The 25,258-nt window shown below is 38.4% G+C and overlaps 2 protein-coding genes across 8 annotated transcripts in view; both read left to right on the top strand.

Annotated features, from left to right (window-relative positions):
• itpr1b (inositol 1,4,5-trisphosphate receptor, type 1b) overlaps positions 1-3,764 on the top strand; it is a 110,796-nt gene extending 107,032 nt beyond the window's left edge. For all 7 annotated transcript variants that reach the window (XM_038290085.1, XM_038290078.1, XM_038290069.1 and 4 more), the window contains one exon: positions 2,561-3,764. In XM_038290085.1, coding sequence (XP_038146013.1) covers positions 2,561-2,647 — 87 coding nt within the window. In that variant the 3' untranslated portion in view covers positions 2,648-3,764. The remainder of the gene's footprint in view (positions 1-2,560) is intronic.
• Positions 3,765-11,831: 8,067 nt separating this feature from the next.
• Positions 11,832-15,080, top strand: LOC119786633 (class E basic helix-loop-helix protein 40-like). Its single transcript, XM_038290129.1, has 5 exons — positions 11,832-12,207; positions 12,297-12,354; positions 12,463-12,570; positions 12,923-13,046; positions 13,155-15,080. Exons 1-5 carry the CDS (start codon positions 12,131-12,133, stop codon positions 13,994-13,996), a joined length of 1,209 nt encoding a protein of 402 aa, XP_038146057.1. The 5' UTR covers positions 11,832-12,130; the 3' UTR covers positions 13,997-15,080.
• The last annotated feature ends 10,178 nt before the right edge of the window (positions 15,081-25,258 follow it).

The following is a 25,258-nucleotide window of genomic DNA, read 5'->3' on the forward strand; positions in this document are numbered from 1 at the left end:
AGCAAATCAGATAAATACTTTTTTTTTTCTGACTTCAGTTTCATAACAAGAATGACAAATGGTTGCTTTCAAAAACTAGAATTGCTTTCAGTTACCCCTCTGGGGGTGACCTTAATTTAAATTGCAACAATCATTGAAACATGCTTGGAAAAAACATTGAAAAAACAAACAATGAAAATACAACAAACTAAATGTTTGCAACTGGTGGTATCACTCATAACGCGAGTTTATCAGTTTTAGGTTCACATCAAAGGACAAAAATTGATGAATTGATGCCACTCTGAGCTAAAGAAGCCCTGTGAGTGGATTAGTTTAAGAAAAAATACAGATTCCAAAAATTTTATCTTCATTAACAGAGAATAAATTAACTTCATTGATTAATCACTCAGCCCTAGTATTACATTCTGTTTAGTTGTGTATAAAGGTGAGTTGCTTATAGTTATGTTTTAGCCAACTACGTAAATGCCTAATTTAAAAGCTTTAAGTCACTGTAATGAAGATGTTTGTTTTGTATCAAAGAAATTAGTTTGTGTTCCTGCTGTCATTTAAAAGATTTGACATTTAAATATTTTGTGCAGTAAAATTTGTCATTCTTAAATTATTTGGAAAGGGAAACTGTTTTTATATCAAACCGAGAAAAGCTGATTGAGAACAGAAGCCATGGTTAAATAATTTTTTTTTTTAATTTAACAATAAATTGGACCAACCCAACCAAGGCCTCAATGTGAAATAGTAACTGCCCTGTAAACCTAATAATTGTTGCATCACATTTTTGCAATAAATGTCAAGTAGTATAAACATCCCTAGGGAGGAATTTTGGCCCACCCTTATTTGTTTTAATTCAGCTGTGGCCAAAGGTCGCATTTGGGCTTCTTAATCAGATTTAATCCCAGACTTTGACTCACTCCAAAACCTGCATTCCCCTTTTGGAATTGCTGGTGTGCTTTGAAACATTTTCCCACAGCATTACCAATGCATGTTTTTACCGCTGCTTGCAATGATGTGTTTCAGAAATGCTATTAGTTTAATACCTGATGGAACGAAATGCACACCTCGCTAAAAAGCTCTGATTTTTCTCATGAGTCAGAGAAAATTGGTTGGGCCAGAGCCACACTTGGCAAGTTCATCACTACTGCTACTTACAGAACAGAAATACATTATTTCTTCTCTTGTGGCATATCACTCATGAAAATGTTCGCACCTTCATGTATTTGGGGTTTTATAATGGTCTCAGCTGTTCTCCACATTTGTCCAAGTTGCAAGTTATTTGGAGCTTTTTTTTAGAAGACTGTAGTCCCAATTTAACAGCATCATGCATGTGGGTTTCCATCCCATAATGATGCCTTGATGGTCTATAGGCTGATCAGATTTGGTACAAAGAGTTCTTTAACCACTATAGCTCTTCTTTGGTTTTCTTCGAGTCCCAAAGCCTTAAAAATGTATTTTGAACCTTAAATGATTATTTTCTAATCAGTTCTTTTAAGTCCTTAAATCAGGGCATGTTTTGTTGCTTGTATGGTTGGACAATATTTATTTTAGCCATCTTGATCTATTGATTGATTTACTTTATTAATCTTTCAGTGGAGAAATTTACTTGTTACATCAGCTCAAATAGTCAATGAAGAAGAAGCTGCCAAAGGAAGAAAAAGATGGGATATATACAGTATATACAGTTCGTCCACTTATATCTTGTTCCTTTGGGTCTTGAATGAATACTATATTTTAAAAAATCAAAGAAACCACATTTGATATTAAATTCACTTGGTCTGAAACATTTAGTTTGACGAAAGCAAAAGGAATATGTTGGGTAAGAGGGGGAACATGATGTTTAAGTCTTTCTTTCAAGCATTTTTATGTAAAAATTTGAATTGTTTTAAAAGTATGAAAGCTAACTTACTGAAACGTACAAAATCCCAATGGAAGAGCCCAAATGGCTAATAGTTTGAGGGCTCGCTTTGATTGGGTAGTTCCACAGAAAATTGGCTTACACAGAAAATTCTGGCCTAGAAATGGCTTCTCCTCTCTACAAGCTGAGCTAAACTGTCCATTTTACGAACCCTAATAATATCCGTCACAAACCATTCCATTTCCGAAGCAGTTATATCTGTCAAAACACTCATTGCAGGACCACGTTGTCTTTTCACTTTTAATACTGTCCTGTTTCAGTGTGTATTTCATAACCTTATGTTAATTAAAGCGATTTCTGAGCAGAATGGGTTCGAGATGCTGTAAAGGTTACCACCTGTGTTTTGACTCATGCTACGCTTGATCTCTGAAATTTTAATCGACTCAGTTTCAGTATCAGTTGTTCGTATTCTGCTGCTTTCGTCAGACGAGCCGGCAGAGTGGATGACAAAGCTGGTAGGATTTCAGAAGAATCGGTTTCAGTTGCAGTGTCTTGCGTTTGTGCCACAGATGTTAGTTTCTGCAAAGTGGTACGGAAAAGGGTATCAACGAACATATGGTACTTCAGGGAAGCTCACTGCATTTTCAGCTGAAGGTGATGTTCGTACAACAGAAGTGACCATAGAAAAAAAATTCACCTCTCTGTGATCTTCAGATGACAGAGCAGAGGAAGCAGAAGCAGCGGATCGGGCTGTTGGGACATCCTCAGCACATGAACGTGAACCCACAGCAGCCTGCATGAGGTCCATCGACGGTCTGGAGGCTGGTCGGCATCTGGAAGGGAGCAACCAGTCCTAGCACTGAGGTTTCAACATAATGTAGTGTGAATGTACCTTAAAACGGTAGGGAAACGTTGTAACATAGATATAAGGCGATGTGTAGCTCTGCCCCACACAGTGTTACTCCAGACAGTAACACTCACCCACCTCATTCTGCTCTTTTCAGTTGGTGCCAAATGTTTTGGTTTGTTTTTTTGTTTTTTTTTCCTGCAGAAAGAAATTAGATTTCTCAACACATGGCCTTCGTGGGTTCACCTTGAAACTTGATAAAATTGTTTTTTGTATTATTTAAGGGTTTTCTATTTATATTCCTAACACACTGAGCAGTATTTGTGTTCTTCTTTTGTATGTTGTGCAATACATGAACTTAAATATGCAACCAAATGGTGTGTAGATTTAAGTTTGAAAATAATGTCTTATTTAACTCCAGCGGGGAGTTTAGTTTGTTCTTTATTGTCTCTATACAATTTACCAGTTTTTATTAACCTGTATGTATACATATACTGAGATATGATAATAATAATCTGGGCTTCACATTATTTTTCTTTACTGTTAGTTTATAAAAAGGCGCACACTGTTGGGAGTGACTTCTGCACTCAGTTGATAGCATATTGTGAGAGAGCAATATAAACAAATAGATAACTTCCATTGTATGGTCAAAGATTCATGCTAAGTTATTTTATGGGGAATTAGCTTTACTGTTTCTCTGTGTTGTAACAGCCATCTAAAATTGTGTTCATGCTATTAGAGGGCTGCTCAGGAGGCATGTAGTTCATGCAGTAATAACTATCACTGGTATATCTTGAGATGTGGTTACTGCTTCTGCAGGAACTTGGCTCTTTTTAGTGAGAATTTAACATTTTAGTTGTTTTCATGTTAGAAATACACCTTTTTTTGGAGAGGGACTAGTTTTTGTATATAATGTTTTGCTTTACTGGTTGCTTTATTTTGCTTTTGTATAGAAAATAAGTCGGGCAAAAAAATGTTCCTGTCACAAAATGTTAAGGGTAAACAAATAAAAGCATTGTCAATTTGTATATAGAAGTAGAATTATTTATTAAAATTGTTATTATCCTTTAATTGTGCTGTCTTTTGTGTAGCATCAAGAAATTCCATATAAAGGGCTGATTTTATGTTAATACTGATGAGCTATTCTCAACTTAGTAAATATTAAAGAATTTAAAGTGTGCATATCACCACAGTTTAAGTTTAATGCTTATTAATTTGATTATATGATTTACTGTAATTTGGGATTTGAACAGCTTAATATTTGTCCCTTTTTGGATGTAAAGATTATTTTTTAATATACTCACTAACGCAGAAATATTTTTTATTGTCCCATATAATGAGATATTCTCTTCCCTGCTTATTAATAAATATCAGTTGTCTGCCACATGCCTCTCAGCAGAACAAATATAAGGTGTGTCATTTATGACAGATTTGAAATGTCAGTAATCCTCATTTATAAAGGACTTTCTAAAAGGAGATCTTCTCACTAAGTAAGCATTGACTGGCAGTAAGACCAGCTGTTGCTAAATGCTAACGACTGTCAGACAGCAAATTAAATCAGGGTATAAAATCTGATAAATCTGCCTGCCTGTGCAGATATGGAGAAAAATCTATCTAAATACACACATCTATATGCATATAATAAAAAAAAAACGTAATAAATTTAAGACTTTTTTTCACACTTAATTCTGATAGAATAATTATAATTACAAAAGGGCTGATTTCTCAAACTTTACATAATAAAATTGATTGATTGACCTTATTGATCTCACAGTGGAGAAATGTACTTGTTACATCAATTCAAAAAATACAGTGCATCTATCTATATGTATATATATATATATATATATATATATATATGTATATATATATGTATATATGTATGTGTGTATATATGTATGTGTGTATATATGTATATGTGTATATATGTATATGTGTATATATGTATATGTGTGTACATATGTATGTATGTGTATGTATATGTATGTATGTGTATGTATATGTATATGTATGTATATATATGTATATGTATGTATATATATGTATATGTATGTATATATGTATACATATATATATGTATGTATATATATGTATGTATATATATGTATGTATATATGTATATGTATGTATGTATGTATATATATATGTATATCCAGCAGAAAAATGAGGAGCAACAGGCACTTGAAAAATGGCTCTAAATTTAGCAGGTATTTATTCTACATTATAATCATTTATATAAATACAGTAGGTACTTTAATATAAAAGTGACGTTTGAAAGCTGTAAAGTTAGCTACTAAATAAACAAAGTTTGATATACACTATATTGCCAAAAGTATTTGCTCACCTGCCTTGACTCACATATGAGCTTAAGTGACATCCCGTTCCTAATCCATAGGGTTCAATATGACGTCGGTCCACCCTTTGCAGCTAGAACAGCTTCAACTCTTCTGGGAAGGCTGTCCACAAGGTTTAGGAGTGTGTTTATGGGAATTTTTGACCATTCTTCCAGAAGCGCATTTGTGAGGTCGCACACTGATGTTGGACGAGAAGGCCTGGCTCTCAGTCTCCGCTCTAATTCATCCCAAAGGTGTTCTATCGGGTTGAGGTCAGGACTCTGTGCAGGCCAGTCAAGTTCATCCACACCAGACTCTGTCATCCATGTCTTTATGGACCTTGCTTTGTGCACTGGTGCACAGTCATGTTGGAAGAGGAAGGGGCCAGCTCCAAACTGTTCCCACAAAGTTGGGAGCATGGAATTGTCCAAAATGTCTTGGTATGCTGAAGCATTCAGAGTTCCTTTCACTGGAACTAAGGGGCCAAGCCCAGCTCCTGAAAAACAACCCCACACCATAATCCCCCCTCCACCAAACTTTACACTTGGCACAATGCAGTCAGACAAGTACCGTTCTCCTGGCAACCGCCAAACCCAGACCCGTCCATCAGATTGCCAGATGGAGAAGCGCGATTCGTCACTCCAGAGAACGCGTCTCCACTGCTCTAGAGTCCAGTGGCGGCGTGCTTTACACCACCGCATCCGACGCTTTGCATTGCACTTGGTGATGTATGGCTTGGATGCAGCTGCTCGACCATGGAAACCCATTCCATGAAGCTCTCTACGCACTGTTCTTGAGCTAATCTGAAGGCCACATGAAGTTTGGAGGTCTGTAGTGATTGACTCTGCAGAAAGTTGGCGACCTCTTCGCACTATGCGCGTCAGCATCCGCTGACCCCGCTCCGTCAGTTTACGTGGCCTACCACTTCGTGGCTGAGTTGCTGTCGTTCCCAAACACTTCCATTTTCTTATAATACAGCTGACAGTTGACTGTGGAATATTTAGGAGCGAGGAAATTTCACGACTGGATTTGTTGCACAGGTGGCATCCTATCACAGTTCCACGCTGGAATTCACTGAGCTCCTGAGAGCGACCCATTCTTTCACAAATGTTTGTAAAAACAGTCTGCATGCCTAGGTGCTTGAATTTATACACCTGTGGCCATGGAAGTGATTGGAACACCTGATTCCAATAATTTGGATGGGTGAGCAAATACTTTTGGCAATATAGTGTATATGTTTCGGGTTTGTATGTATTGTCCCCTATCTGAGAATAGCAAAGAAAATCTAGACGCCATCCATTTCTCTCCTCCTGCTTTTTTTTTCTTTTTGAATATGCTGGTAAATGTCTCCGCCTGAGGCAGGGGGCTGACTGTTGTTTCGAAACCTTTTTCTAAATATAGCCGGTCTTATTCGGGATGTCGGCGCGTGGGACCGACTGACCAGTCGGCCACTCTCGGTTGTCTGCGAGCCTGACGTCACCGGGAAGGGATTCTTTGTGCGGAGTCCATGAGGAGCTCAACGTGACAGGCTGATTAGTGGCGACTTTGAAAAGAGAGAGAGCAATAACAACACGCGGCTCTAACAACCTGCAGCCACCGTGGCATCCTGCAGCAGGTGCACGTGCCAGCCAACGATACATGAAATGATGCGGTGACTGACCACGACACTGCTCGCGTGACACATTGGCCGACTCAGAACGAGCATTTCAATAACAATATGCGCTAAAATCTTATCTTAGCACTTTAATCAAGTGTATTTCTAATAATTACAAAAGGTAAATATTTACATATATATTTCAACAAATTTCAACACAAAATAAGAAGCATTTTTTTTGCACACGTTTTCTCTCGTGGACCATTTTCATTTAAACCTTTAAATCTTTATTTTATAACGTATGTTAGGTGTGTAGAGTACTATAAACGGCGCCACATTCTCTGTTTAGGGGATAATGTTGGGCCTAAGGTCGGCGAGGAAACTGTTGCTCCATTCTAGGTTGTAAACATTGAGGGAGAACAAACTCTGCCCCGAGGAGGCAGCCAGACGAGCATGGTGCTGCACGGATTCCATCTCCGAGTAACCTACTACTGGAAGAGGTGGGATTATGGCAACCCATTTTAACATTTAATAGCCTCTGAAAATCTTGAGTTTAGAATAGTTTTCGTCATTATATATATTTTTACTTTTAAAGTATGTGGTTAAAATCCTAGATATTTGACCAGTCGTGTGTTTCGTTTATTTACCCTATTAGATTTTAAAACAGACACTTTTTTTTTTCACCCACTTTTTTTTTTTTTTTTGGAATTGTGAATCCACCTCATTTTGAGAAATCCTCGCCTATTTTGCATACCTAAATGGAAACTTAGGAACTGTAAGCCCAAATTACATGTGCAATACATTATTTGAAAGCTAACACCCTCTTGGTTCTGAATATATAAATGCAAATTGGGTGAGTAAAACACAGACCAAGCTGCATCAGTTTAAACATGACTCAAAGTTTTTTGTTTTGTTTTTTTATTCTCTGAAATTATCTTTTTTGAAAAGCAGTGATAAAGACATTCTTGAAAAAAGGCAGGTCTCATTGTATTACATTTTTTCTACATCATGTCAAATGCAGCAAATTTCATAGCTCTAGCTACAACAGTTCCAGAGCTGTTGGGTTTTTTTAACTTGTGGTGTCAACTTGCAGCTGCACTCAATGGCTCCAGACACAGTTTTCTGTGTTTCTGTCTAACACAAGACTGTAATGTGGTACCCCTTTAAATAAACTAGATACATTTTGGCTCATTCGAAACCTTATTTCATTGGCTACAAAGCCCAAAAGCCTACATGGTCTTAACCAATAACAGCAGAGAATTATGACACGTAATATCGCTGGCTGACAGGAAGTGACCTGAAGTTATATTTCGGGGACTATATCTCACTCAAATTGCATCATAAAAATATGCAGATACTTGTGTCTTGTAGATAAGACAACAATTTAAAGAACCATACCAAACATCTCAAGTATTAGAAGTAAATATTAGCAAGATTCTGACCATAAGCTATGACCAGCTAACCTTTCTGATGTCAACAACCGGACGTTATGGGCGATTTTCTCATCGAATATTTTTATTACTAATATGCTAGATTACTTTTAATCTCTGGACCCTGGTGGACGAATGGAGTACAAACAATTGAAGATTGGATTTATAAAACGGCTTTTGGATGCCTTCAAAGGTATGTTGTTGTAGCTGCCTTGTCATGTTTACATTTTGACATTCTGCTATATCTTTAATTGTGCTTTGGTGCTTGCTTTGTCTATAAAATGAACTTTGTTTGTTGAATTGTGGAGAAGCTTTCCAATGATGTCTAATGTGTCTATATTGGTAAAACTTTTCATGCATTCTGAGTTCTTCTTAAAACACAAACCTTGCAAAAGCGGTGGGTTCTGTGAGGTTTTAAATCAGTTGTATCAAAAATGATGTGACATTGGATACGATCACTGGCTGAATTAAAATTAATGTGCTGTGTCCTCCAATGACACGGTCTACCTGGACTTGGTTCTTCGAAGTCTGAAAATAAGGAGACCGGCACAGTTTTGGCTGTGGATTTAAACAGGTCTAGCCTTCCACGGCTTTCACCACCATACCGTGACAGTTGACACAGAAAGCAGGAAAAGAATGAATACCGAAATTTTAAACTGTTTCTTTTTATTTTTTTTCCTAATAGGATATAAAAAGGGTAGAAAGATATAAGTAAATCTAAACAATATATGTAGAAAAATATATCTGCAAAATCTCTTATATTCAACAACAAAAAATACTTAGTTAAGCAAATTCTGCAAAATAGCAATAAAAAAATAAAAAATATTTATAGTCCCCACACTGCAAATACATTAGAATCTTAGAAACCTGTTTACACAGTAACAGATAAAAACCCTTTCGATAAACCAAACATTACCTGCCACATATCTGACTCAATAGCCGTTTAAAAAAACAATTTTCATTCATTTCAGACAAAAGTATTCAAATACTTGTGATATATTAAACTGAGCTTCCAATATTCACCACTGTTCTGCACCAAGTACCTTTTTCCTCTGATCACGGAGCAGCCAGCTTGCTTGGTCTCGCAATGAATCAAGGGAAATCCAATGCTATGTAGCATACTCCGGACCCGTTCTTCAAATCTGGAAAAAGAAGGAGGCGTTTGTCGGCCACATTACGTGGAGTCTTGGAATCCAAACAGAACTCGGGCCACGCTATGATGTAATCGGCCTTTGATTCTGGCATTCAGAGGAAGCACCCCTGAGTTTGAATTCAGCCAATATTATCTGTCGCTCCTTGCTGTCTTTCTCATAGCTAATGTAAAAGGAAAAGGTTGATAGACAAGATATCAGGATAAGAATTGCAGATTGAGAATGTTCATATGCCTATAATAACAACATGAGATCTATGGCTAAAGAAAAGAAAAACACAGGAATAAATGCTGTGGGAAAGTGTATATGCTGACTGAGGCAGAGAGAGGTTATTTTTAGAGAGATCTGTGACGTTTGTCGAAGTGTTTCTTTCTTTTTTCATAAAAATGTAAGAGAGATACGCCACACTTTTCTGCTCTGTCTGCCCCACATTATTTTGTTTTCTGTGATATTTTATTTTGTATTTTCCCCCAAAGCGGATGTTTTTTACTTTCTAATCGCGTCTCGCTTCCTGTCAGATCCATGAAATTGCCACTGTATTGCTGCGTAGTCTGACTAAAATAGACCTGGGGTCTGTCTCAGTCAAACCTACAGATGCCCCCTTGCGTAAAATTGTGTCGGGTGTGAGTATCCCCTTTGACTTTCAATGAGAGCTAAACACCACGACCTCATCCGACGCGATTTTCTGTCGGATTGGACACAAAATCAGATTATGTGCGTTCTGGCCTTAAACTGGGATTGTAGATAACAGTTGTTAAAAATCTAAACTTTTTCAAATGTGAATCTGAAAGCTACTTAAGATTCTTAAAACAAAGAGTAGGGTTGACAAAAACAACAAAAATCTGTTTTATTTTCATGTATGTTTTTATAGTGTAGTATGTAAATTATCTTGAAACTACAGATTAACTACAACCATGTAAACATTGCCTACAATATTCTACATTGATTACATGTTTTCTTTAGCCTAGTAAACTAGCCCAACCCGCCAGCGGCCAAAATCATTTTTGCCTGTGAGTTGTCTAGCCTCGATCAATGCCCCAGGCCCTAGAACTGGCGGGCCAATCACAACGCAGAGATGTGTTTTGAATTTCGGGATGCAAAGTGGGCGGGGTTTTGAAGACATGACAACAAAGCTGCGCAACGCTGGAGATAGCACAACAGTAGCATGCACTGCAGAATCAGTTTTCAATGGAGCCCTCCATTGAAAGTTAAAAGTTCAACCTGTTGTTCAATAAAAGTATGTTTTAAGATCATTTGAGGTGGAAATATTATACTTTAAAGCATCCCTATACGGTCCATTTACTGATTTAATGCAAAATAAAAAAAAAAAAAACAATTTTCGAAGTTGAGAGGATGCGGACCTCTAAGTCTAACGGCAGCCAGGGCTAACCGCAGCCCATCTGCAGCGGCCCTCTCTCGGCATAGCCGTATTTGAAGGACCGCTGGCTCTGATGGCGATTTTTGACTCAGTTTTGGAAGGATTAGACTTGGGGTTTTCGTTGAAACGTGAGCAGGAAGAGGCTCTACGCTCATTCATTTTAATGAAGAGCGTATTCACCGTTTTTCCGACAGGCTGTTTGTTTACACTCCACCACCAGCTTCCTGTCACGCTCAATACGTCACAGTCAGTTGCGCTCATTGGTCAGAGCCTTGCCCAATAGCCATAGCCTGGGTGCCAGTCCGAACTTAGTCCCGCCCACAAGGTTTGAGTTCGGGGAAGTTCGGTCTGGCTCTGCTCCATAGTAGCGCGAGTATTAAAGCCCACTGTCAGCCGATCCAATCAAATTGTCAGGGCGGGCTTTATACGATGATGGACAGATGATCAAGAGTAACGTTATCAACCACGTGACCAATGCGCGCTTGGGTGACAACAATAATGGCTGCCGCTGGAGAGTTTGGGTGAGTAGATTCTGCTATTAGGTCTGTTCTAGAAGATATCGACAGCAAATTAATTTTAAAAGAGGAACAGAGAAACGCGATCAAGTCTCATCTTCTTATTCTAGGCGTGAAACTGCACGCTTTGATTTTTGTGGAAAACAACTATGCGTCGCTTAACATACGTCACGCACTCCGTTGCTCTTATTGGTTGTAGGTCTATCCAATTGAGTGCAGAGGCATTTTTTTTCCTGGTTCGTTCAAAACACGCCCCATAATCACAGCTCTATGGAGCAGTATCAGACTCAAATTCTGACTAGAATTGAGTCGGACTACGTCAGGCTACAATAGCCACAGACATGGTTTGAAATACAACTGGTTGTTGTCATCAAAAATCGTCCGATGTCTTCTTCATCGGGGCCAGACTAAATTACACATTTAATCTCACATTTAGTCTGGTTTATCAGGCTATATATGCTTCTTTTTTTTACCTGTTTGTGAAAACAACAAATACAAGCTTTCTCCAAAAATAAATGAATAAATCTCATCTCTTTCTCACAGGACCTTGTAAGCGCTGTCTGCTAATTATTTATAAACATTGCTTGCCATACTTTGCATCGCCAGTGAGGGAGGGAGCGGCTGGTTGAAAGCACCGTCCAACACGTGAGGCTCTGGTGGGGGGGGAGGGGGAGGAGGGGTGTGGGGAGGGTGAGGAGTTTGAAAGCGCCGACCAACACGTGAGGCTCATGTGACGGTGGAGAGTGGGTTTCTTTAGCAGAGAGAGAGAGACGTGCCTGCAGTCACAGGGTTTATTTAACACGTAGCCACCGACTCACCCAGCTCTCACACATCGCGCGGGGCGTGGAGCTTTCCACGGCAAACTGACGAGCCCGACCTCTGTGTGACAGCACTCTGAACTGCGACCAGTTTCAATCTATCCCACTACTTGTTTTTGTTGCAGCTGTTATTCTTGAATTTTTTTCACTCTCTCTTCTTTTTCTACTGGAAGGACTGAGCGCTTTTTATTTTTATTTTTCCCCGTCAATAAAGAAACATGGAGCGGATTACAAGTGCGCAACCACCTCCTTATGTTCCGAAACACGCATCTATGGATACACCTGACATGCACAGGTAAATATCAACGCTTAATTTTCTTTTATTCTCTGTAAAATATTTAATTACGATTTAAAACTGAAATGCAATTTTTGCGTTTTTCACAGAATGGAATATTACATGTGCAAAAGCAGGAGGGGTGTGAAAAGTAGGGACGAATGCAAGGTATGTTCAATTAAAATATGAATAAAAATATATTTCAGCTTGATTATTATTGTTGTTGTTTTTTTCCTGGATCTTACATGTTATTGACAACTTTATAATTTGATCCAGGAGACTTACAAGCTGCCCCACAGGCTGATCGAGAAGAAAAGACGCGACAGAATAAATGAATGCATTGCCCAACTCAAGGACCTGCTGCCAGAACATCTTAAACTCACAGTAAGTAAAACATTTTTTAATCTTTTCTTAAAAAGTCTAAAATAATTGGATCCAGTTCATTGTTTCAGAGATTGCCTTATATATATATATATATATATATATATATATATATTTTTTTTTTAAACCTACTGAAACATTTGAGTAAAAAAATACAAATATATATGTTTTTAATTTTAATAGTTTAATTTCTTGGTATTTTCTAAACTTTGAGTTTTGTTTTAAATTGAGAGATCATCAATGCGGGCATAGTATGCGTAGTTTTCCTCAGTGTTGGCCGCTGGCCCTCTATTCAGCTGCAGAATGTGTTACATAAGGAAGATCAACATGCTTATCGAAGGTCTTCCTGTTTTAGACGCTGGGTCATCTGGAGAAAGCTGTGGTGCTGGAACTCACACTGAAGCATGTGAAAACCCTGAGCGCCATCCTGGAGCAGCAGCAGCAGAAAATATTGGCGCTCCAGAAGGACCTGCAGATCAGTAAGTTTGATTCTAGCTGGGATCATTTTAACCCATGGTTGGGCTTCAAAAATCATCTGCTTTGTTTTTCAAGAAATGGAGTTTGATTTAGATTGTGTTTATCTCCAGATGATCAGGTGGGAGATGGCGCTGAGAGCAACGAGGACATGTTCCGCTCTGGCTTTGACCTGTGTGCCAGAGAAGTCCTCCACTACCTGGCCAACCAGGAGACCAGCAGGGACCTAACCCCCTCCCACATCATTAGCCACATCGAAAAGGTTGCAGCTGAAGTCCTACAGCATGGTAGCAGCCCGCGACCCGGTGAGAAGGATGGGGCGAGGAAACCTGTCGGGCAGCTTTCAGCATCACCCGATGCTCCTGCTAAGAACTGTGTCCCGGTCATTCAGAGGACTTTCCACCACGGGACTGGAGAGCAGAGCGGTAGTGATACAGACACTGATAGCGGCTACGGAGGTGAACACGACAAACCTAAATCCCGGTGGTTGGAAAGCCACGGAAGGGAGGGCGAGTTAAAGACTGCTGCGTCTGAGCGGACGGTTGGCGTCATCAAGCAGGAAGGCGATGAGCCCCAGGCCAAGAGATTGAGAGTGGACTCAGAGGATGAGATTTTCTCTTTTCAAGCTGCCGGAGCTCCTGGCGGTTACATGAACATGTCTGCCAGTCAGCCCCCGTTTTGCCTCCCCTTCTACTTCATCCCTCCATCGACGGCGGCAGCAGCGGCGGCGTACCTCCCTATGCTGGAAAAATGCTGGTATCCCAGCGGCATGCCCATCATGTACCCGGGCTTGGCGGGGTCTGCTGCAGGCCTTGTCCCAGAAACGTTGCCCTCATCTCTGTTGATGTCGCCGAGGGCGGGGTCTCCGATAGCCCACCGCATCCCGATGGACTCTCCTGCTCTGCACAAAGCTTTGAAGCAGGTCTCTCCTTTGAACTCTGAAACCAAAGACTGAGCAGACAATTCTCCTATCAGCACCTCGCCCCCACTATATGTTGAACAGAGGGTACAGTGTTAACCCTCCAAACAGCAGCTGTAATTGAACCCATCCGAGCAGAACCCTTTATGGTCGTCACTGTCAGGTATCATTCCTCGGACTGTTTTTGAGGCTGGTATAAGAGATTTAGTAAAGCCCATTAAACACTGTGAAGATTGTTAGGTTAGACGGCGCACAAGAGATTTTTGAAGGTTCTTATTTTATTATCTGTCTCCAGAAATGTTGTTGAATGTCAGAGGAAATCCCGGAATGTAACTCCGCCTTCCCCCTTTTTTCCCCAAAAGATTTTGGACCTTTAATGTTGCACAGAACTCTGCAATGAATGTAAAGATGCAAAAGGAGGAAGAAAAAAAAAAAAAAAAAGCTCCTGTAAATGCTGCTGCTGATAGGCGAATGTCAGGATTCACCTGAGCATTTCCCTCTCCCAGGGACGGCAACAAGCCATTTTATTTTCAGAAACCAGCTCATGGGGTTTGGCGTTGACCTCGCCGACCCCCTCCTGTGTTTGTGCTGCAACTTAAAATGAACGCAGGAATTCATAAAGTTGACAAAAAATTCAGGGTGTTGGTTCAGGCCCGCTGGCTTATCTGTTGTAGCGTGTTTTTAAAACCTAATCTGTGACTCACTGTTTTTCTTTTTTTTTGCATCCAGATGGAGCTCTTGTAAAGAAACATTTTGGTGTTCTTTCTTTTACATCTCTATTTTTGATACGTGACCCACTGAGGGTATTTGTGTAGCTGTCGCAGGAAGGATGAGGAAGCAGCTTGAGCAGTTCTGAAGATGTTCATCTGAAGCTGAGTTCTTTGCTCCTGCTCTCATTCTTCCTCGCTCGTTTGACCCAAACACCACCAACATTTTGAGTTGCAAACAAATTCAATGATTGTCTTTAAACAAAAGAGCCTGAATGTTAAATTTCAACAAAGATAGTTTTGTATATAAAAAGGTACTTATGATTTTTAATTTTGACATTGTAATACCAGACTGTACATATTTTGTATATAAAATATTGATTTAAATATCTATATTAAAGTTATAATAGAGCTTTTTTTGTCCTCTGGAATCTTTTTGACCGACTGTTGGGCTTCAACGTGTTGCAGCCAGCCGTCCTGACAACTCCTCAGCACACTCTTACATAACACTTGCATAACCCATAAAGCTGCACAGCCTCTGTAAATCAATAGGGCGTCTTAGATTACAGCCCGAGACCTGATTCTAAAAGCTTTCGGAGGAAACGATATTACAAATTAGTTTTACTTCTTTAACAAGTTGCAGTGGTGCACAAAACAGTCTTTTTCTTCTTTTTTTATACATTTTTTAAAAGAAAAGTGGGAATAAAGTAGAGTTCTAGGCCATTTTTACGACAGATTAAACCGTCTCCTCAGTCAGTCGGATACTTTAGAGAAATAAACACCTCAGCAGATGGGATATTGTGACATTTAATGATGGACTTTTTTTGTGGTTGATAGGTGTTGGTAAAGTAATAGTGGGAGCTATACTGCATCATAACATCCTTCCCACCATCTCTGTAGGATGTGTTTTTATTTTCAAATCACAACAATTTTTTTTTGGTTGTTTTTTTTTTTTTTTTTTTTTTCACTTGGGCGCCAGAGCATAGAAATGACTCAGCTGCCTGCAGAAAGTTTCTTAGCAGTGGTTCCCACAAACCAAAAGATGCAACACTACTGCCACCATGTGGAAGTTGGGTTTCCCACTGAGCTCCATTTTCCACAGTTTTATTTTTTAGGTCTGCTGTGAATCCTAAACGGTTTGGAAAAAGCTTTTTATAATTTTCCAGGAATTAATAAAGATGGAAAACTTTTAAACATTTTAAATATCAGTATTTTGCTTTTTTTTTTATTTACTGACAATGCGGGACTACTAACAACAAACCTGCTCAAACAGGTTTAGTGTTCATTTGTTCCCAAATGATCAAAAAGGAAAATGAATTCAGCACCGTTGAGTCAAAGTGTTACATTAACAAATCTGTGAGAAACCCAGGGCTCATACTTGCTTGAAAAAAACATGTCAGTTATTCATAGTAGCTAATGTAGAGATAAAACAGAGATAAAACACCCTCAGTAGCTACACATTTTGTACGTTTCAAATATATTTAGTTCCTTTTTACGGTGTCTGTCTTTTAATAATTTTGGTTCTCGTTGTCCAACAGCTTCAGCTGTTTTCAAATGAATCTTACTGAGCAAATTGTAAACAGAATGAGATTAATAAAAATAAGTTGCTGACTTTCTTTCGGCCTTTTAAAAATTATGGTAAACATGTTATCTTTTATTTTTTTGATAGTTATCTAAAAAATGTTTCTTTCGTTTTAGGTACTTATTAATTTTAAGTAAGTTTCTATATTCAAAGACAAATAGTATTAAGGTAAAAAAGACCAAAGCTAAAGGGACGATGCTTCTAGCGAAGACTGTGTGACAATTATCGGCGGAGAACAAGATTGAAATGAAATCCAATTTCTTAGGTTTAATCTTTTTAAACTAGACAATAAGACTTAGATTGCCAGACGTAGCATTTCTCTACACCAGTGAATTCAGGTCTTAAACAAATATCTTACAGTAGGTTATCATCTGAATTCAAACATATTTCTCTCAGACCTGCAAAGATTTATTTAACAAGTTGAACAGCCGTGTGGTAAGACACTGAAATAAATGTTTATTCCCAGTTAATGTATGTATCTTCCTACTGCCTACTGCCATGCTACAAGAACCAGGTCTCTGCAAATAGAGCGGAGGGCCTTAAAATGCTGCTATTATTCCCTGCAGTTTATATTTTTTTGCCCTGTTAGGCTGGTCACTTCAGATCCAAACAAAAAACATGGATGTTATGAAGTGTAAAAAAAAAAAAATATATATATATATATATATATATATAGTGAGACAGAGTATATTAATACTTTTGGTGTATGAAGAAAAATCAAATCTATGTTTCTTCTGCCCCCAAGTGGTCAATTGTCAATGAAAACCTATTTCTGCTTAAATTTGCAGCTTTTTCTGGGCGCTTTGTACTTTACAGACCTTTCTTAATTTTTCTTTTTCCATGTTGTCTGAAGAGTATATTAAAACAAATCTGACCCTCTGACTGAGGTTGCTAAATCATATACAGTTAAATATGTGAACTGACTGCTGCAAGGCCTGACAAAGCAATGCATTAATAATAGTGTGTTACAGCGACCAGTGGCAACTTTATTAGGTACACATTGCAAGAACCAGGTTGAACCCTGTTTGCCTTCAGAAAGCCTTATTCATTCCCATTCCAACACACCCCTAAAGTTTTTTATTGAATTTTTATCGGGTTAGTGTGGAGTATCTGAGTGCAGTGAACTCAAGATTATCTGCACTTTATGACATGGTGCGTTATCATGCTGGAAGCATGCATCAGAGGATGGGTGCACTATAGTCATAATGGGATGGACATGGTGAGGACCAATAGTAGCCTGTGGCATGATACAATGCCCAATTGGTACTAAGTGGCCCAAAGTGTGCCAAGAAAATACCGACCCAACCATTATACCACTACCACCAGCCCATGAACTGTTGATACAAGGCAGAATGGATCCATACTTTCATGTTGACACCATATACTGACCCTACATTTCAAATGTTGCAGCAGAAGTTGAGACTTATCAGATCAAGACAAATTTTTCCAATCTTCTATTGCCCAATTTTTTAATTTGTAACCCATCCACCTTAATTTTTTTGTATTGTGCATTCAGATCTGCTCTTTTGCATACCTAGGTTGTAACAAGTGATTATTAGAATTACTGTTACCTATTTCACCAGCTTAAATCAGTCTGGTCATTCTCCGCTGACGTCTATCTAACTGCATGGTTCCTTTCTGGGATAATTTTATTCCTGAAGTAGGCTTCTTAGCTACTAAACTAACTAATGAAAACTAATGAAATGCATTTATGTGTATGATGTCAACCAGAAGCAGCATTTAGCTGGAACACCCTGCATTTTTCTGTCCTGTCACATTGGCTGCATAGAGGCTCCCACTAAATATAACATGACCAGATGTCTCAATTTTTGTGGGATGTGCCACATTTTTTACTTCTGTCCCAGTGTCCCCCAATGACTCACATTTATTTATATACAAAATACAATACATTTATATAAACATTATTCAACAAGTGCTTTTCTGAAGTGTAAAAAAAAGCAGGTCTGTAGACATTGCCAGAGCTGTGGCAATCAAAATACAAATGCTGTGCCCCACATCAACACCGACCTATGCACCTAAGATATAAAAAAAGAGCTAAATTATTATTGATACACACAGAGTGTAATAAAAACAAGCTAAACTAACCTCTCATTTAATGAATGACCAGCGAGTGTTTGGATATCCTGGAACATGGCCAGTACCGAGCTGTCAGCAGAGGAAAACTGTCTGCTAATCCGTATAGAACACCACATTTGGCAGGAAAGAGCACAGGACTGGTCAATAACAGCTAATCAACTGTAACTGTAAGGTCAACTACCTATAAAGTGCAATGTGGAATCCACCAATCCTTGCTTGTGTGAATGTTCTGGATCCACATTTCAAAACATTGGCCTTCAGGACACAACCCATGTAATCAGAGTTGACACCACACCTTTTCCACTTACACCACAGGTAATCTTTATTTACATAAACTACTGAAACACTATTTTGTTATTCTTGCTTCTCTTTTAATATGATCCTCTCTTATCAGGCAGAACCACAGGAAGTACAGGGCCAGGAGAACAGTGAACTACTCCACAGCAGAATTGGTTTTGTACAATTTTAATCTTAAAACATCTTTAGAACTATTTTAAGGATAATTTATCAATTATCTATTAATATTAATTTTGTTGTAGGCGCAATGCGGAAAACACAGTGTGACAACAGACGCTGTGGTGGAAATACAAAGATATATATCGTAGCTTTACCACTCTAGAGAAGACCCACTCGAGTATTGAGCTAAATTTGCTGCTGTATATGCTCATTTACATAAAATCGCAAAAAAAAAATTTTTGTCTTGGCCTGGGGGTGTGGCAGCACTATCGAGTTTTCTCAGTGCCGTAATCCCATTTTTTCAGTCTAGTTGTTTGTTAATAAAATGGTAAATGAATGAAATTTGATATAAGTTCTTAAGCAAACTTGTCACCTGACACAAACTTTTCTTTGTTTTTGCCTCATCCCTGGTGGAGTGGTTTGAGCAAAGACGGGCTGTTCCATGCACAAGAGGGAACAGGGAAAGGAAAGGACTTTGTACTGTCTGTGATTTTTTTTTTTTCTTCGGACTAACAGTTTGCCAGATTACTAAAACTCTTTCCCCAAAATGAAACATGGTGTGCTTTCAGGGGCGAATCTAGAGGGGGGAGCATAGCCCCCCTTAGCTAATCATATGCCACCCCTGTGGCCATCCTCACTGGGTCATTTGTTATTCTCATTGGCAAGTAATAAACCACCTCTGGAATGAGCAGTCCTCCTCTAAACCAGAGGGTGGCAGTAGTGACACCATCATGTAGCTCTAAAGAGACATTGTGTGAGTTTTTACTGAAAAATATCTTTAAAATAGGCTTTTTATTTAACTCTTTATTATTAAAACATCATTTGATGAGCAGACTGACACCTCAGTAGTGTAACATCGATGCATTTATAAGCCTGTAACCAGTTATTTAAAATATACTTTGGGTCAGAAGTTCCTGCGCTTTTTAGCATTTGTGGCATCCAGTGCATCAATGTTATATGCGTCCTACCTACCAAAAAAATCCAAACCTTATATTCAAGATGCCTTTTGTGGATACTCAGAAGTGACCTGCATTCAGCTCAACTCGGGCACAGATGGCAAATCCGGGTAAGCTGAAAAAAGTAAAAAGAAAAAACTTCAGTACAAGCTTCAGTACAAGTGAGCTACAAGAAGGAGCAGAACAGTTCTGCAATTCTGTGTTTGAGCCTTTTTTTGTGTATTAGACCCTTTTTTTTAAATGGCATCTAGAAGTGGCATGTAAAACTAAAGTAAAAGCCATTATAAAACAAAGCATGAAATAAAATGGGCCAGGTAAACACTGGATGTTTGTCTTATACAACTGAATAGCAAATTGGTTTAAAATAAGGAAATTCCTTTTGTCTCTTTTTTTAAAGTTTTTTTCTTAGTGAAAATATAAATGGCTAATGCTCCCCGGGCCACATCTTGGACACCCCTTTGTTAGAATCACAAATTTCAATGGTATGATTGTGATTTCTGTGTAGCAGACCAAAATGAAAGGGTGCACAACTCTAAGGTAGCAGGAAAATAATACATCTAAATAGTGTGGTATGTATTTCTAAAGAGCCGCCTTTACTCTGATACAAATACAGTCAAATGCATTCAGAAGTCACCTTATTAGTAATCATATCCCATATAAGAGTAATACAGTGTCATCACAAATCTGTTCTTTGAGGGCATCTGATGTGGACAAACAGCAGAGAAATCAGGAATAACATTTTGGCAAAACTAAAAGTATGGTTTGGTTATAGAACAAGGCCTCCTCATTTTTCTTGATTCCATCATCTCAAAAAGAGCAAAGAACAATTTTAAAAGGAAAAAAAGCACAGCTGTCTACCTTAACTGGCCAGGTAAAAAACATTTTCAATACCTACGACATCCCTGAATGAGCTGCAGAGATTCAGCCTAGCCCCTAGAACCCTACGGACCCACCGGTGGGTCCAGCTGCTACGTGACCTCGTAATTTTAACAAACCCCCAGTATTGATGTAAAAAACACATTCGGCACAGTTTGGTGACATTTTTGGATAAATGTGCCAAAATGGCCTCTCCGCCTAAGAAATTTCTCACTAATACCATTCTAAAATAAATATGATTCATCTGATTGAGTCCGAATTTGGTATATTTTTACACCACATTTAGATTTAAAAGTCTGTACTACTTTTTTGTGCTATAAATAATATTTTGGTAGTGTTTTGCAATGTTTATTTCAAAGAGAATTTTGGCGAGATTCAAAAAATGCAAAATATTTTGTATTTTGTCCCTAATATTTCAGGCAGGGTCAAAGCTACAATGGTGCTGACACCAGAAAACCATTCATGACATCTTACCTTTACAGACGTACCAAAAGTTTCTTCTTAAATCTAATAGCTGTGAGGCTATAAGTGATTTACTTTTGTGTGTTTTTGTCAGGCAGAAATTTATTTATACCCCCTTAGGGTGTAAGAAGCTAGGTGTCTGTTAGTTATCAAGAGGCAACAAGAGGAAAGTAGCTGAATAAAAACCTGACCATAAGTAGCAGTTGGATTCTTGCAAACCATGAAGGTGAGACAGCAATCTTTTAAAATAAGGCTCTTGGTTTCTATTAGACCAAAACAAAAAACGTCTTCATGCAAAACATGTTAAACATGGTGTTGGCAGTATCATGCAGTGGGGATGTTTTTCTTTAGCAGGGACAGGGAAGCTTAAGAGAAAGACAAAGCTAAACACAGTGCCACCCTAAAATCTGACTGCAAAAGAGTTGAGGCTGGAATGGAGCCTCAGCAAGACAATGATCCTAAACAAACAGCCAGGATTCAGATCAAAGCATGTAATGCGTTAGAACTGCTTACTTGCACCTAAGTCTAATAGAGAATCTGTGATCTGTCACAACATTCATCAGACTATGTTTCCTAAAATTCTAGGATGCAAAGCTTTTTATAACTATTGAAGTTTGTGGTCCTGATGCAACAACAGAACAAAATTTAGTTTAAATGCTTTAAAAAAAAAACTATATATTCAGAGCTTGAAAAGAGCAGCGTTTTGTAATTTTTAATAATGAAGTAGACCAGTACATTCGATAAAGTGTGAAATATATGTCAGAAGCTCATCTGTGTTAGCTGTTCTGGCTGCTGCTAGAAACGAGAGGCTAAAATAGTCTGTTGTCCCTCATCTAGAAGGACATGCTGCTCCGGTATTGTCTTGTGTAAGTCGATCAGTACCGCAGCGTTATAGAGCTGAAAGGGTTCCTCTGGGTGCTTTCCAGATTTTTAGAACCCATCTATCAAGCAGCAGGAGAATATGCGAGGATGAAAATAGTTTTAAATTCTTGTCAGTACTATGTAAACAGTATTACAGTACTAGATTGGGATGCTTTTACTGTATCATGACAATGAAACTTACCAGGGCTAGTATGTCTTTTATTTTTTCAGCAAATTTGTACATTAAGGCTGGTGCAACACCTACAGAATTATTTGTTGAAAAAAAGATATGAAAAAGATTAGCAGTTATTTTAATTCTTGATGGAGAGAGAGCTGTCAGGGCCTCCCTACTGAAGCTGCTACACCTGTGACTCGACCCAGGATAAGAACGTGGATGGATGGATGGATGGATGGATGGATGGATGGATGGATGGATGGATGGATGGATGGATGGATGGATGGATGGATGGATGGATGGATGGATGGATGGATGGATGGATGGTCAAAAACTAAAGTTTCATGGCTCCAACAGTTTCACTGCTGACATCCATTTTATTTTGTTTCAATTACCTCATACAGTGTTTAAGATGTAAATTACTGTAAACACAGAACCTCACAGACTGCCTTATAATACCATGATAATTCAAAATTTCATTCACTTGATTTAAAAAAAAAAGTAAACAAATTTTATTTTAATGACAGTATAAGGAAACATTTGGTGGGAGCTGCCAGCCAGCCATATCAGAGTTTCTATGGGGGATCTGCAGAGGATTTCTAGGAGTCTATAGTTGTTAGCTGGAGTGGAATCTGATAGCTAATCAGAGATTCATTGGGAGCAAACACGCTGTGAGATTTCTCACAAAGAGGCATATGAAGCAGGTCAAGCTCAGAGGGCTTGGCATGCAGGGTCACAACTCAGGCATCAAACTATATTATTTTTATTGAATTAGTGAGTTTTAGGTACTTCAATAATAAAGAATAACCCTCTGATTAGGGTCTTTGTCCAAAAAGTCTTTAATGTTGAGAAGTAACTTGTTGGCTTGTAGTCCACTTACCAATTCATTTCTCTGAACAATATAATTTGGGCAAAACTTCTTGAAAACAAAAATCCCACTTCCCTGTAGCAGGTTTCTGTCATTTAAATAATATACTATTTAAATGTAGCTGTATGACCAAAGCGTAACCGAGATATTATTATTCCGTATTTTCTACTCCTAGTTTTCCTCATGATGCCGACTTTTCTTTGAATGCAATAAAATCGTCTTCCTGTTTTTTCTTCTTCCAATCTTTTCTCCCATTTTGCTCTAACCTTTTGCTTAATTACTGATTTAATTTCTGCTTTGCAAAATTGTACTATTGAATCAGTTTTACTGCTTTTAGAAGCTTATTTTGCATCATTATCAGTAATTTTGTTCCATTTTATTTGTATATGAGAAGTAATCCTTATAAAACAAACTAGTAATCTCATTGCTTGAATTCTGAACAACAACTGATGCATTTCTAATAAGAGATTAGACCTGCTGTCTGAATGCTTGCATTTGAATGAATATAATGATGAACTACAATCAGAGCAAATTAAACTTCTTAATAGAAGAATTTCTTCAATGCATTCTAATGTTTCTTAGTTCCCAAGATAGATCTTTTAAAGAAAGGAATTTTTCTGCCCCTTTTACAATGATTTAGATTTTTTCATTGTTTTTGTTTCTCTTGATCGGTACAGTTAATAACATAAGCCATAGATAGAATTAATAAATCCATTGTAATATCCAATCCAGATATGACTCTTTGGTTTTGCTCTAGCTTTGTACTTTGTGGAATCTGAACCTCTTTGGATTTATCGTTTTTTTCTGAACCTTCTTGGTTGCGTTTGCATAACTTTTGCTGTTTTAAGTTGTTGAATTTCTGCAGTTCTTTTCCTTGCTTCACAACCTCCCTGTGCAACATTACGCTCACCCACACAGTTACAACATTTTGCCCGGAAGAGCATCCCCTTTAAATTCCAAAAGCACAGAAAAAGTTGACCACCCACTGTATTTAGCACTCGTTTCAGTCTATGAAGTTGACCTCCATGAAAACTATATTGGAGTTTTGGATATTATATTGGAGTATGTTTACTTACTTAAGCTTGAGGTTGTGCTACTCCTCTGGAACACATGACAGGTCAGCAGGGTGTGCCTGATTCCGGGATGCTGGGCACAGCGTGGACTGTACAGCGGACTGTAAACACGAGGATTGTTATTGTGGCCACTTAAATCCCAGAATAATCAAAGGGTAAGAAGTGGGAAAAACAAAAAACTTGATGGTTTCATGGTGGTTACCTAAAATGATTACTTGAAGAGGTTTGATCTTGTGAGTAAACCTTGGGGGAGTGTTTCCATCTAGAAGGGTAACATTCGATGGGGTGGAAAGAGGTATGATTGCAATCCTTGCTTGAGTTACAAGAGGTCAATGTGATTTTGCTCACATACCATACCATACCATACCATACCATACCATACCATACCATACCATACCATACCATACCATACCATACCATACCATACCATACCTTTATTTATGAAGCACTTTATACACAGGACTAGACCAAAGTGCTGTACACAATCATAAAATACAATGCAATTATAAAAATAGAAAATATTGTGTATAAAATACAGTGGGGCAAAAAAGTATTTAGTCAGCCACCAATAGTGCAAGTTCTCCCACTTAAAAAGATGAGAGATGCAGGTAATTTTCATCATAGATATACCTCAAATATGAGAGACAAAATGAGAAAACAAAATCCAAAAAATCACATTGTCTGATTTTTAAAGAATTTATTTGCAAAATATGGTGGAAAATAAATATTTGGTCAATAACAAAAGTTCATCTCAATACTTTGTTATATACCCTTTGTTGGCAATGACAGAGATCAAACGTGTTCTGTAAGTCTTCACAAGGTTTTCACACACTGTTGCTGGTATTTTGGCCCATTCCTCCAAGCAGATCTCCTCTAGAGCAGTGATGTTCTGGGGCTGTCGCTGGGCAACACGGACTTTCAACTCCCTCCAAAGATTTTCTATGGGGTTGAGATCTGGAAACTGGCTAGGCCACTCCAGGACCTTGAAATGCTTCTTACGAAGCCACTCCTTCGTTACCCGGGCGGTGTGTTTGGGATCATTGTCATGCTGAAAGACCCAGCCACGTTTCATCTTCAATGCCCTTGCTGATGGAAGGAGGTTTTCACTCAAAATTTGACGATACATGGCCCCATTCATTCTTTCCTTCACACGGATCAGTCGTCCTGGTCCCTTAGCAGAAAAAC

This window comes from Cyprinodon tularosa, unplaced genomic scaffold (assembly GCF_016077235.1).
Source record: "Cyprinodon tularosa strain WSP-4 unplaced genomic scaffold, ASM1607723v1 ctg1071, whole genome shotgun sequence".
In the NCBI taxonomy this organism is placed as follows: Eukaryota; Metazoa; Chordata; class Actinopteri; order Cyprinodontiformes; family Cyprinodontidae; genus Cyprinodon; species Cyprinodon tularosa.

Bases quoted from the DNA above. Each gene is read 5' to 3' on its own strand.
- LOC119786633 (XM_038290129.1), top strand. From the start codon at position 12,131: ATGGAGCGGATTACAAGTGCGCAACCACCTCCTTATGTTCCGAAACAC. The intron at 12,355-12,462 runs GTATGTTCAATT...AATTTGATCCAG, and splicing joins AAAGTAGGGACGAATGCAAG to GAGACTTACAAGCTGCCCCA. The intron at 13,047-13,154 runs GTAAGTTTGATT...GTTTATCTCCAG, and splicing joins CCAGAAGGACCTGCAGATCA to ATGATCAGGTGGGAGATGGC.